The 13,573-nt window shown below is 33.5% G+C and overlaps 2 protein-coding genes across 3 annotated transcripts; one reads left to right on the top strand and one right to left on the bottom strand.

Annotated features, from left to right (window-relative positions):
• Positions 1-1,186: 1,186 nt before the first annotated feature.
• Positions 1,187-4,109, bottom strand: LOC110737896. The gene is made up of 2 exons (XM_021918247.1): positions 3,199-4,109; positions 1,187-1,657 (listed from the first exon to the last, which is right to left on the bottom strand). The coding sequence occupies exons 1-2, from the start codon at positions 3,549-3,551 to the stop codon at positions 1,405-1,407; spliced, it is 606 nt and encodes a 201-aa protein (XP_021773939.1). The 5' UTR covers positions 3,552-4,109; the 3' UTR covers positions 1,187-1,404.
• Positions 4,110-6,830: 2,721 nt separating this feature from the next.
• On the top strand, positions 6,831-13,243 carry LOC110682076 (aminoacylase-1-like). 2 transcript variants are annotated; one of them, XM_021858313.1, is made up of 5 exons: positions 6,831-7,351; positions 8,124-8,576; positions 9,096-9,233; positions 11,462-11,710; positions 12,768-13,243. In XM_021858313.1, exons 1-5 carry the CDS (start codon positions 6,947-6,949, stop codon positions 12,885-12,887), a joined length of 1,365 nt encoding a protein of 454 aa, XP_021714005.1. In that variant the 5' UTR covers positions 6,831-6,946; the 3' UTR covers positions 12,888-13,243. The 2 variants fall into 2 exon arrangements, with proteins under 2 accessions (XP_021714005.1, XP_021714012.1); XM_021858320.1 differs by having other exon boundaries at positions 6,833-7,351; positions 11,471-11,710.
• The last annotated feature ends 330 nt before the right edge of the window (positions 13,244-13,573 follow it).

The raw sequence follows: 13,573 nt of genomic DNA, 5'->3' as shown, positions 1-13,573 counted from the left end.
ATGTACACTAGCTTCTAGTATGCGAATTTAAGAAAAATTATACTCTGTATTGGTACATAATTAGTGTGATTTATAAGGTCGTAACCTTTTTGATTTTGTATTTGTAAGGTTGTTAATTGTAATCCTTTCGATTTACTCCTTAGTATTCACTTTAGCATTGAGTAGCTCAAATTGTATTATTGTTTGGAGTTTGCGTGGGGCTTTGTTTCCCAAACCCTTCCTATAAGGTGGTTGGTTTTTTCACAATGATGTTACTAGTGGCCTTGTGGAGTTGTGGTAAGTTTTGTTGCATTCTTCCTTGGTACTTGGTAAATTTCGGGCAGAGACAAGTATATAAACTATTGTTCTGTCTCATTGTTGCGTAAGAATGGGTGTATCTTTTTTTGCATTTTAATCATATAGTGCAATGGTCAAGGGGAGAAGGAGGTGTTTCACCCATATGGTGTACAATGATGCTCTGACTAATCTTTAAAAAAAAAAAAAAAAAAAAAAAAAAAATGGGAGTATAAAAACATTGTTTGAATTTCTCTAATGAAGTAGTGACTAATGGTGTGGAAAAAAAAACATGAATTGTAAAATTTTTGGTTCACAAAAATATACAAATAGGTTGGTTCACTGGTGATCCAGTAAAATAGTTAAAATTGATACACTAAGGGATTTCATTTTATATTATTATTATTGATAAACAATCAATTTAATTGTCTTTCGTTTAAAATTTACATACTCAATTTTAATTGTTCGGCACTAGAATGTATCGGATAATTTTAATATCAACTAAATTATATAGGGACATGTTATTGAAATTCGAAACATGGCACCCTAATAAGTTTGAAATTTTAGAATTTTTGCATTAGATTGAAGACTACATTGTAAGCTCATAGACATTTTTTTTATGGTTCCTATCTTTGCCAATTGTTGTTAGAATATGCCTTGAATCAGTTAAGCCAACCGTCGCGATAGATTTGACTAAAATTTAACCTAACCACTATTGTGTAAGTAGACTATCCTAACAATTAAATTCCTCTCTTACTCATCAATAGTGAACCATGTAATATATGTGTTCTTATTTGTTGATTTTATTAATATATGTTGACTTAGGATCAAATTACATACCTTTGTCAAGGTTTTAGAGTTATTCAAGACACTCAAATTTTCAAGAAGAATAAAAAAACATGGAAGTAATTTGTATTGGCCCGCCCAAGGCATCAACAAAACTTCATTTTCCATATTCTATTTACCTTCAATAGAATAAACATACATCAATTCATGTATAGTAAGCTACAAATAACTATCCAAAGAATTTCCTGAACTAACGAACTCCTACATCTACTAATCTATACATCACAAAATGTACCAGAAAGGATGACAATTTCCTTTGCAAAATATATTTCAGTTACAATTTCTTTATGGAACAAAACCCATGAAAACGATAATATCCTTCAGGGGAACGAGTTTGCCAATAGAGATGTCGTTGCCCTTGTTTCGAATGATGATCGAGCTATGCTCGTCGTTGCTACTATCAACATTATTGTTCTTGTGGTATTGGTTGAATGAAGCTTGATCCAGGGTTCCTCCTTTGTAAACAAACACACTTCCGTTTTCATCCATTCTACGAAATTTCTTGTTCCGATCAAACATTGCTTGAAGCGGCATTCCCCTACGCAAAACAAATTCGAGTTAACATCCTAGACTAACAAAGTTACAAAAATGTACGTAGTTTCAAGCCCTCAACATGTATCATAGCAAGATACACATGTTTTCTAAGATACTTGTACAAAATGAGCAACAAAGACATTAAGAGCACGATGTCGCTTTTTATATGGACAAGTCAGGAAAATTGACCTTCACATTTATCAAATCTAGTGAGACCCACTTCTTTATTTAGATATGGACCATGGCTCTATCAAAGTGCTATCATATTGTACATTCATCCAAGATCCAAGTTTTTCAAACGACCGGGAAAGAGCATCATATTACAGAGTAATTACAAATGGAAGAGGCACTATTTAAACCCATGACCTTTCATAAGCGTAACTTCATTTTATTCTACTACGTACTAGACTAATATTTTATTTATTCAATAAAGATTTTGCTCAATTTGACTTTTTGCAACCTATAAGTTGCATTTAAAAACATAAATATTTTCATTTTTCATACGTGATAAATTTATATAAGGCTTATGGAATATTATAACAAAAATTCATTCACACAAATTCAATCAAATTCCAAGTGACGACTTCATAATTTCTTATGAATTTAAAGAAAACTCAAGATAAATTAAAAGATTTTCAAGTGATCATAAAATTGCAATGAGACAATCTTTAAAATACAAAAAAGTACCTTATTAGTAATCCAGTAAATAACACCTAAGCAACACAAAGGATATGACTAAAACCTTGCTAACATGATAAATTCATGGATTTCATGATTAATTGGCTGTTATTTGACCTTATCATATGAGATATCACCAACATTTATGATATGATCACTCGAATATAAGTGTTTGGTTGTTTGTTAAAAAAAAGCTCTATAGTATAATTTGTGTTGACCAAGTATAATTTGTGTTGACCAAGTATAATTTGGGTGAATATAAGTGTTTTTTATTTATTTATTTATTTACCAATTATAATTTGGGTGAAAACTTAAGGACTATTCTTATTTACTGAACTGATTGGAGCAGAACTAAATTGATTGAAGGTAAATTACTCATATATTTTTCTTAAAAAAAAAACAAACAAGTAAATTATCTTTTCTAATACTCCATAAATAACTACAGATAGTAAAATCCAACTCATGGCTACCTCGTCCTCATTTAATATTACGGAGTATACTTTACTCGTATAATTTGAGTTTACTATACGAGTAACAATTTTTTAAAGACTATACTCCATAAAAGGTCAAATAAGACAATTAAATAAGGAAAGAGGGAGTATTTAACTATGTGTGGACCCATAAAATAACAATGTCGAAAAGACTATAACTTCCATGTTTCTTCGCAACCAAGTCAAAATTCTTAGCCCCAGAACAATCCACAGTCATGTTTTCCAAATTGTTATTCCTTCGAATAATCAAATTTTCGAATCCATTTTTAAACCCCCTTAATTTTCTCCCACAATTAAGCAAACTAATCAACTTTAATTAACGACAAAAATTAAGAAACGTGTACCAAAAACAGAGGAAAAGAGAGAGAAAAACAACCTGACATGAAAAACATCGGAGATAAATTCCATCTCAAGGTAAAAATTGACGGCGTCAATGAAAGCACGATACGTGTAAATATGTAAACCGTCAATTCTACGACGACCGTTAATTAATTGACACGGAAGTTTCGGCTTCGGTAACGGAGAATCCGGCGATAAACTCCGATAACCACTAGCAACGTACAGATACTCCTTCCAAGCGACGCCGTTCACGGCTGGTGTTTCCGGTTGGGCCGTAAAGCCCAATGTCGCCATTATGGGCTCTAATTCTTCGTGGGTCATAATTGGCTTGAATGTTCTGGTGTACCAAATTGCTAACTTCCTTGTACACTCAATCATACATGCCTCCATTTTGGTTCTCTCTCTACTTTTTGTTTTTTTTTTTCTCTCTAAGTTGTTTTATGGCGGTGGTGTATATGGAAGTTTCAAAAAATTTGAGAAAATTGACAATTTTTTTTTTCAAAAAAAGATTGGTTAATTTTATGGGTTTGTGTTGTTTTTGGTGTATTTATCAATTTATGATTGAAAGTTGGAATTTTTAAATTGGGTTTTTTTTTAGGGGGTGTTAGTATGTTGAGAAATTGAGAATTTTAAAAGTTTGGGGGTTTTTGGAGGTGAGAGAGGTTTAAGGAAGGATTATGATCATGAATTTTTCATTAAAAAAAAAAAAAAAATTACTTGCTCACCAAGTGTTTTATTTTTTTATTTTTGCGAAATATATCAGGGGATAAAAATTGTTTGCCTATCAAAAAAAAAAAAAATGAAAATGTGGGTGATTTTTATAAGTCTATGAAGAACTTTGTGGAATTTATACTTCTCGTATTGGTGATGATTTGTTGTATGAGCAAGTGTTTTAAGAATTATTTTAGGATATTATTGTATTCACTAATTATGGAAAGCAATTAGGGAGATCAAATCATTTAAAACTTCCTGATATCACATGAGATGTCAATAAAATCTGAATCTCCAAGTTCACATTATAGAGATGGTTTTTCGCTTCATCATCAATTAAAGTTTAATAGCAATCATCTCCTATGAAAGGCATATTTCATCTCAATTATTACCAAATAATACTCTGTATGATATAAGCCGATGAACACGTTATAGAACACACCATAAGTATTTGAATCACATACGCACACAAGTTTGTATTTGCATGCGTTATAACTTATAAGTACTTCTAAATATATAGCACAAGTCAAGTTTAGTTGAATTTATTTTACAAGGGTTATTTATGAGCAAAAAAAAAAACACACTACTAAATATCCAATGGTCAAAACCTCATCATGTTTCTTAAAGCTAGTTATATTTGTTGTTTGCATACATGTCAAAGAAGGATTATAATTTATTAAGGGTACACATGAAATACTCCTACCGCAATTCCTTTTATTTGTTCTATTCATATTAGTTACTTTTGATATTTTGTCCCCACTAATCTCCCTATTATTTCATGTCAAAAAAACATACTAATATTTTCCAACTTACGGGTCTGTTCTCTTACGTTGAAATTCAGTTCAGTTCAGTTCAATTCAATTCAGCTTAGTTCTGTTCTGTTCAGCTCAGTTCAGTTCAGTTATGTTCAACTCAGTTCCTAATTTCCTTCTCTTATATAATATTCATTTCAGTTCAGTTCAGTTCAGCTCCTAATTTCCTTCTCTTATAAAATAATCAGTTCAGTTCAGCTCAGTTCAGTTCAATTCAGTCAAGCCCTGTTCCCCATCTTCACCTTAATTTTGTTGAATTGAAATTATTTTTACTGTACTGAAATTATTTTTGCTGAACTTAAATTATTTTTTACTGAACTTAAATTAATTTTACTGAACTGGAATTATTTTTGCTGAACTTAAATTATTTTTACTAATTTCCTATTATAATTCTTCTTTAAGAAAACTGAATTTTACTGAATTAAACTTATTTTTACTGAACTGAACTTATTTATACTGAACTAAAATTATTTTTACTTAATATTTTTTTTTTTAAGGTGAATAGAGCAGGGCCTAAATGAGAACAAACCCTACATATATACACCGTACTAACACTTGAAAATATGAAGTGTTTTAACAGATGAATATAAGAGGACATACCAATAGAAGAGTATAAAATGAGTAATTGTAACCTTGCACGGGTAGCCAATACGTAAAAGCATAACCAACTCAAATCAAAGGAAAAGAAAGGACAACGGGTCTTGGGGTTGTTGTGCTAAGAGACTTGGATGGGCATATTTTTGCGTGTGCAGCAAAGAGGACACAGGCAGTTTCCCATGAGCATGCGAAGGCTCTTGCAGTGAGGCATGTATTACAGGTTGCAAAGAGGTTGGGTACTAGAATGTGGCAGTAAATAGTGATGCATCGACTGTGGTGACTGCAACCAAGAGCAACATACAATGATACAACAACAGTTTTTCTCCCAGTTTTATTGTCTATGATGATGTGAAGTTAAATAGCTTATCTTTTGTTATTCTCTCTATTAATCATGTTAAATGGGCTTGTATCACCCATTTTTATTGTCTATGATGATGTGAAGTTAAATAACTTATTTTTTTTTATTAATCTCTTTATTAATCATGTTAAATGGGCTTGTATCACCATAGCTCACTCCGTGACAAAGTGTGAGGTAGTAAGTAGTAACTCGCTGTATGTTTGTATTTGGTATTGTCCCTCAACGTAATTTAACTTTGGTTTTTTTTTTTTTTTTTGACGGGAACTTTGGTGAAAATTGATTTAGCCTAATAAAGTACCCGAGCTACTCGCATTTTTTTCTTTTTTGTTTTTTTTTTTCTTTTTAATATTCGAAAAGGGATATCAAAACATAAAGGTTGTGCAGCGCAAGACTGCAAGTGTGCAAGTGCAACTATAGTTTTGGGCCATACTTGCGGAAAAGCTGAACTCTGAATCTGATTGTGTTAATTGATTGTATTAACTGATTTGACTAACTTATTTTATTAGCTCATTGTAGAAAAGTGTTTGGTAAATAACTAATTGTTTAAAATTGATTGATTATGTGAAATGACCAATAAGCTAATTGTGGGGTAAGTAGTTCAAATAAGATTTTTAATTAAATGGGGGTATAACTGTCATTTCACCGTAAAAATTGAATAAGCTAATTGAAAAAGAGCTTATTTAATGCGTCCGTATTAAATAAGCTAATATTAATCACATAAGGGCGGTGTTTGGTGAATAGCTTAAAATTGAAAGCCGGAGCTGATTATGTTAGCTGATTTTGACTAGTTGATTGTATTAACTGATTTGACTAACTTATTTTATTAGCTGATTGTATAAAATTGTTTGGTAAATAGCTAATAACTTAAAGTTGATTGAGTATGTGAAATGACCAATAAGCTAATTGTGGTGTAGGTAGTTTAGTTATGATTTAGAATTAAATGAGGGTATAAATGTCATTTCATCATAAATTAATGAATAAGCTAATTGTATGAGCTTTTTCAAAAAGAGCTTATTTAGTGGAATAAGCTCTTCAAATAAGCTTCCCAATAGACACCTTAAATTAGCTTATTTATTAGTTAATAAGCTAATATTGGTCAAATAAACTAATTTTACCCAAACAAGCCGTTTACTGTTTACCAAACACAACCAATCTAATTTTGTTCAAACAAGCTAGTTACCAAACACAGCGTTGGTAATACTACCGTGGCCATAGATCCATAGTTATTGTTCACTGTACTGATACGAGTGGTATACCCTGCCCTGCTATCTGAAGAGTTAAGCAAGTTCACTCAAAACTCCATAAAAATGGAATCAAGAACAAAACCCATCTTCATCCTCTTACCAATTCTCTATTTTCTCTCTCTTCTCTTCATCTCAATCACAGCAACCCAAAACCCATCTTCATCAATCATTTCCAGATTCCAAGAATACCTTCGAATTAACACTGCCCAACCAAACCCCAATTACTATGAAGCTGCTGATTTTATTCTTTCTCAAGCTAAATCATTATCCCTTGAATCTCAGACTATTGAATTTGTCAAAAATAAACCCTTAATTTTGCTCAAATGGCCTGGCAAAAACCCCAATTTGCCTTCAGTTATCCTTAATTCTCACACTGATGTTGTTCCGGTTGAATCCCAGAAATGGACTTATGACCCTTTTGGTGCTCATATCGATTCTCAGGGCAATATTTATGCCAGAGGTTCTCAGGTAATTATTTCAATCTAATTTTTAGAAAATTATTATTTTTTTTCAAATGAAGAAAAACTAAATACAAAGTAGTAATATTATTGGGTATTTTGTGGAGGTGAACTTTGAATATTCATACTTTATACTCCGCAGTGATTATGTTTTTTTCAATTTTGGACTGTATGCTTTCCTTGCTGGCATGATTTTAATACTACCTTTGTCCGTGTTTAGTTGTCACATTACTAGTTCAAATTATACTATCGACATGATTATTGATTCTTGTTGGAAGAAGTATAATGGCTTGAAATTGAGGGCGGTGGAGTTGATCATAAAGAAGGGATTGTGTATTTGAAAAAGGAAGAGGTGGGTAGTAGAGAAAATACTGTATTTTGCAATGAAAACCTGTTTTATTGTAATAGAATTGAACTTTGCCAAGTCCAAGATGAATGTATCTTGTTTTTTAGTCATTCTTTAATGGGAATTTGACTGTGATGAAATACTTGGAAGCCTAATAGTTAAATTTTGTGAGGTCAACATTTTTTGTCTATTGATTAATGGTTAAACTGCATGTAGAATTTGTTGTAAGGTAACAATAACCTGCTGCATATCTGTATAACTGTATTGGTCAGTTGAATACCGCCTCTTTAAGTCTTTATAATCATAGGGTAAAGCTGTGTACATGTCACTCCTTAAACTTGTTAAGGATGGGAGCTTATAAAGGTGTATAGGTATGCTTGTTGTATACTCTGTAGATGGCTGATTATCTTGTGTGGGACTTTTGTTGGTTGTGTAGGATATGAAATGTGTGGGTTTACAGTACTTGGAAGCTATTCGGAAGCTGAAGGATTCTGGGTTTGAGCCCACTCGTACCATTTATTTGACCTTTGTGCCGGATGAAGAGATTGGAGGGCATGATGGGGTGGAAAAGTTGGCTGAGTCTGATTTATATAAAAAAATGAATGTGGCCTTTGTTCTGGATGAGGGACTTGCATCACCAGGAGAGAAGTACCGGGCATTTTATGCAGAGAGATCACCGATGTGGACAGTGATCAAGGCTACAGGAGCTCCTGGACATGGCGCCAAGTTGTATGATAATACAGCAATGGAGAATTTGTTAAAGAGTATTGAGATCATAAGAAGATATCGAGCGTCACAATTTGATATGGTAAAGTCTGGCATGAAAGCTGAAGGAGAAGTGGTTTCGGTGAATATGGCGTTTCTGAAAGCTGGCACTCAAACTCCAACTGTAAGTCTCTGCCCTGATTTTAACCAGGCTTTATGTACTGTAGTCAGTAGTAGAAGCAGCTTCCATGTTGCATATTTAGTTCTGCTCTTGAGTCCTGTTGTCCTCTTCTTATCTTCTTTTTTTTTTTTCTTCATTTCTTAAAGCTTTGAATTGAGCAAAGGAACGTGTGGTAGAAACTATTCGTGCCAATCTAGGAAAATCTTAAAAGTTGACATAAAGTTACATAATCTGCTTGAAAACAAATAGATTGCTTTCTCCACCATTGCTGGAATCATGCCTGTTAGCTCGTAGGGAGACTTTCAGTTATGTACCAATTGTACACAGCAAAGGTTGCCTTTTCATCCCAATTATCAATTTGCTCGATGAAGCATCCCTGTTCCAGGGCCTGGTTTCTGGTGAAGGTCAGGGAGATGGGACTGATAATGGTTAATTATCAATAAAGTACTTGATAGTAGGATGAGTGATGAGATGTCTTATGCCTTAGTTTAAGTTCTAACATGGAGATTTTCTTTCTTTCAGGGTTTTGTCATGAACTTGCAACCTTCTGAAGCTGAAGCTGGTTTTGATATTCGGGTTCCTCCAACAGCTGATCAAGAAGCCCTTTTAAGGCGTATCGCTGAGGAGTGGGCTCCTGCTTCACGGAACATGACATTTGAGGTTAAAGTTTCTTGTCTGAAGGACTTTTCTATCAGTTTACGTGATAATCATTTAATTTCCAACCTAGTGCCCCTTCCCCTCCCAATTTATTGAAGAATTATATGTGATGTTTGTATTTCATGTTTAATAGTTTGACAAAATCTCATTAATCTTCCTAACATTTTGATAGCTAGTCACATAGATAGCCATGAGTCATGAGCTATGATTAATAAATGCCTGCGGGGATGGCGACTCTAGATTCTTTCTCTACGCAGTCTTTATCTAAGGAAGTTGGAGGGAAAATGGTTTTTTTTTTTTTTTTTTTTTTTTTTTTTTTATGATTGCCAATGCTTGTTCTAGTTTATCCATCCTTTTGGTTCTTAGACTGCTTACACTCAACAATCATAGCATGGGAAGAGATCAAAATTCAATATTTGTCCTCTAGATTATTCTTCCTAGATTTCAAACTCCCCTGAATGTAGTGTATTAAGGACATACAAATGGAAAAAGTCCCACTTCTCAACAATTCCAGATTTAGACTCCATTGAGGTTGTGTTTGGATATACTCAATTCATTTCAAATGAAAGATTTCAATTTCAGAATTTGAATTCTTAGAATTCAATTCCAAAATATTTGTTTGGGAAATAGTAGAATTTTAATTCCTGGATTTCAAATTCCATCTGATGTATGAAGAACGGATTTTCTACAGATATGCAGAGTAATTAGACGTTGAAAAAAGTAAATTTATGATTAGTGCATAATTTAATTTTTTATTGAAAGGACAAACAATTTTTTTTTTTTTTAAAAAAAAAAATAACAAACAAAATTGACTAATTTATAATTGTACTAACTATCAATTTAAAGTTTAGGAATATTTTTTTTAGCGTCAATTTCTTCCAAAACAAAAATCAATTTCATGCTATTTTTTTTAACGAAAAATTCTATGCTATTTTATTTGGTGTTCTCTGTTTTATTATTTAAATTGCAGTTTGATTGATTTATGTGAATCCAAAATCAAAGCTTCTACTATAGATTATAAACCCTAATTTTTTCCCCCCAATTTTATTCTTAGAATGAAAATCATGAATTTACCTTCCAAATTAATGAAGTAGCAACTTAATTTAGATGAAATTAAACCTTTATAAACTTGAATCTTGCTTTAATCAAACAAAACAATCTTGTAAACAACAAAATTTGTGTCAAGATTGTTCAAATAATGATGTATTTTGGGCGGACAACAGCGGCGATGGCGGCTCTGCTACAATGGTTGTGACGGCGGAGGTGGCTTAGACGGTGTTGCAATGGCGTTTAAACGACGATGGTTGAAGTATTTAAGCAACGGTGCCATGGTGGAGAAGAGAGAATCGTGGTAGAAGAGTACTGTGATAGTTGAACCCTTGAGGGTAGTGGTGGTGAGAAAAACAAGAATTTGAAATTATGTCAATTGTATTAGAATTTCAAATTCTTAAAGCTACCCTTATGTTTGTAAGGGCTTGGATTTGGGCTAAATACAATTCCAAATTCTTGAGTTATCCAAACAACCTATTTAGCCCAATTCTAAGATTTCAAATGAAATCCTTAAATCCAAACAGACCATGAGAGTAAATCAAATGACTGAATTAGATTTCCTAAGTTGCCAAACTTATACAGTAGAAAGTGTAGATGCTACAGTTGTATTAGGGTTGTCTGGCTAAGCGTAGATTCGACAATTGAAGTAGATTTGAATCACTACTGTGAATCTGACTAATGAATATGCTGTTATTAATTGACTGTACCAAACTTAATAATAATTTCCAAAATGCTGTTCCTATCAGCATTTCTATGGCTTAGACTGTGATTTCAAGGTGCAGAGACAAATTTGCTTAATGTTTGTTAAGTTACAATATATTTTCTGATGGAAAAGGTACTCAAAAGTTTGACTTGCTTCTTCCTCAAACAATTATATCATGCTCAGCCTACAATTATGTACTTTTATTTCGCTTTATGGTATTTTACATGCTTAAAATTTTATGTTGTAGTACTTGTTAATTACGAAGTATATGGCTACTTGCAGAACATTTTCTACAGAATCTACTGCTGTTATCTGCTAGCTGAATAAAGTAATGCCATGTGCTGCAATCTGTGTTTATATTACTGATGATGTCTATTATCATTTTCTCTTTACCAAACAAGGCCAAGGATATGGAAGGTGAAATAGTGTAATTCTCTGTTTTTATCTTCATCATGCCAGTTGACTAATATATGTGTAGTATGGGCAGTTTAAGCAGAAGCAATCTGTGCTTGACAACTTCGGTAACCCAGCTGTCACTGCTTCTGACAATTCGAACCCCTGGTGGGCCCTTTTAGAAGAGGCTGTTCGCAGTGCTGGTGGAGAACTTGAAAAGCCAGAAATTTTCCCTGCTTCTACAGATTGTCGTTACTTTAGGCGACAAGGTCTACCTGCTATAGGTTTCTCTCCTATGGCAAATACTCCAATTCTACTGCATGACCACAACGAGGTACAGAATATTCTTGCCTTGATTCTTATTCTCTTTTTTATACTGCATGGACCTAATCTACTTTTGTCTAGTTGTACGTAAATTCAGTTTCTGAGACTGTTGATAAGAAATCCATGCCTGGGCTCAATTCCCATGATCATATAATCATATTGAGAACCCAATTTTATTGTTGTTATGAACTAATCATCCTTGGTCTTAAATCCTGAAACATTAAAGATCTGGCTTCCCCTCTTTAAATTCTCTTATAATCTTATTATGGGCGCGGTCTGTTTGACATCTGTATGTATTTGAGCGGGAAGGGTGACAAACTGTCTCCTTCTCATAATCTGGTACTCTGGTAAGTGGTATGTAGGGGGTTAGTGCTGGAGGGGCTTCTATACTCAAAAGAATTAGATCCAACTGCCACCACACACTCTCTACATAACTCAATCGGGAAGGAAAATGGTCACTGTATTTGAAGTTTTGAACCCGGCTGTGGCCGGGATGGTATTAATCTTACCAACTTATAGTATTCTCATTGATGGAATATACTTCATTATCTCTTTTTGTTGAAGGTCATGTGAGCAGTAAACCAGTGGGTGGGTTTATAGGATTCACTTGTGCTGATTACAATACAAATACAAGAGGGAGTTGATTTTTACACTCCAAAATTGATTTTTACTCCCTCACACACACACAAATATGGGAAATCATATCCTACAAGAGGAGTATACAGACATGGGTTCTAGCGTATCCACTAGTTTAGGAATAATGAATTACACCTTATAGTAAAATGTAAGATGACATATTTCTGGTGCACCCAGTAGATATCAGACACTAGAAAAACAGTTAAGTTTTAACATTTCGAACGTTCTCAATGTGCTAGGCTGCTAGCATAAAAACTCACCAATTCTTGCCTTTCTTTCAATCTGTTGGGTTCTGTTTTGGAAACCAAATCTGGCTTATCAGTTGCTTTTAGCAGTCATTAATCCTACTAACTTCTACAGAGTATGTCTTATGGTCTCCTTAACAAGCAAAAGGATTACTCGATATTTCTGACACATTTTCCTTGTTGCAGTTTTTAAATCAAGCAGAGTATCTAAAAGGAGTTGACATATATGTGTCTATCATCAAAGCTTATGCATCTTATGCTGAGCATGCTGAAGCTAAAGGTTCCAACTCCAAAGATGAATTATGAGAGGTATTTTCTTTAAGTAGACCCAAGACTCTGCATCACAATTCTTTGGAGGATTGCACTCTTCCAATTTCAAGTACTTCCTATTACATAGCATGTCAGAATTGATCTGTTGCAGAAACAGTCAGGTGTTTTGTTTGCCTGGTGACAACTTCAATTGATTCTGCTTCGTCTGTGTAAATTTGGAACTTCCATACTTCATTTTTTAGGTTTCACAAACTTACCGGTTTATTGATGTTATTAGCACGGCCAATGTGCAGAAATGAACTCACTGACAGCTGTGTATAAAGTTTTCTCCTTTCCATATGACTGATATCCATTTTGAAATAACAAATACTCTCCCTTTAGCCATTTCGAAATGATGATTGCTCCCTTTAGCCGTTCTGTATCGTTTCTTACTGCATTCCACTATTATACTGGGACTTTGGATGGTAGTTTCCAATAATAGCTCTTTCCTTCTTGACTTCTTATCCTCCTAGGCTGCTGCTTGAAAAATGGCTGGTGGATTTAGTTTTATGTGTAAGAGGTTTAAATTCTGATGATACTTTGTTCTGAACAAGCAACATCATCAGCCCCCCTGTAATACTTTTTGTTAATATGGCTATTCGATGACTTCGATCTCTACTCTTGAAAGTGAGAACATTGTTAACTCAAAACAGTACTCTCACAAGTTTTGTGTTGAACTAATG

Source organism: Chenopodium quinoa, unplaced genomic scaffold (assembly GCF_001683475.1).
Source record: "Chenopodium quinoa cultivar QQ74 unplaced genomic scaffold, ASM168347v1, whole genome shotgun sequence".
Classification (NCBI taxonomy): Eukaryota; Viridiplantae; Streptophyta; class Magnoliopsida; order Caryophyllales; family Amaranthaceae; genus Chenopodium; species Chenopodium quinoa.
This window is presented reverse-complemented; position numbering and strand designations above follow the sequence as displayed.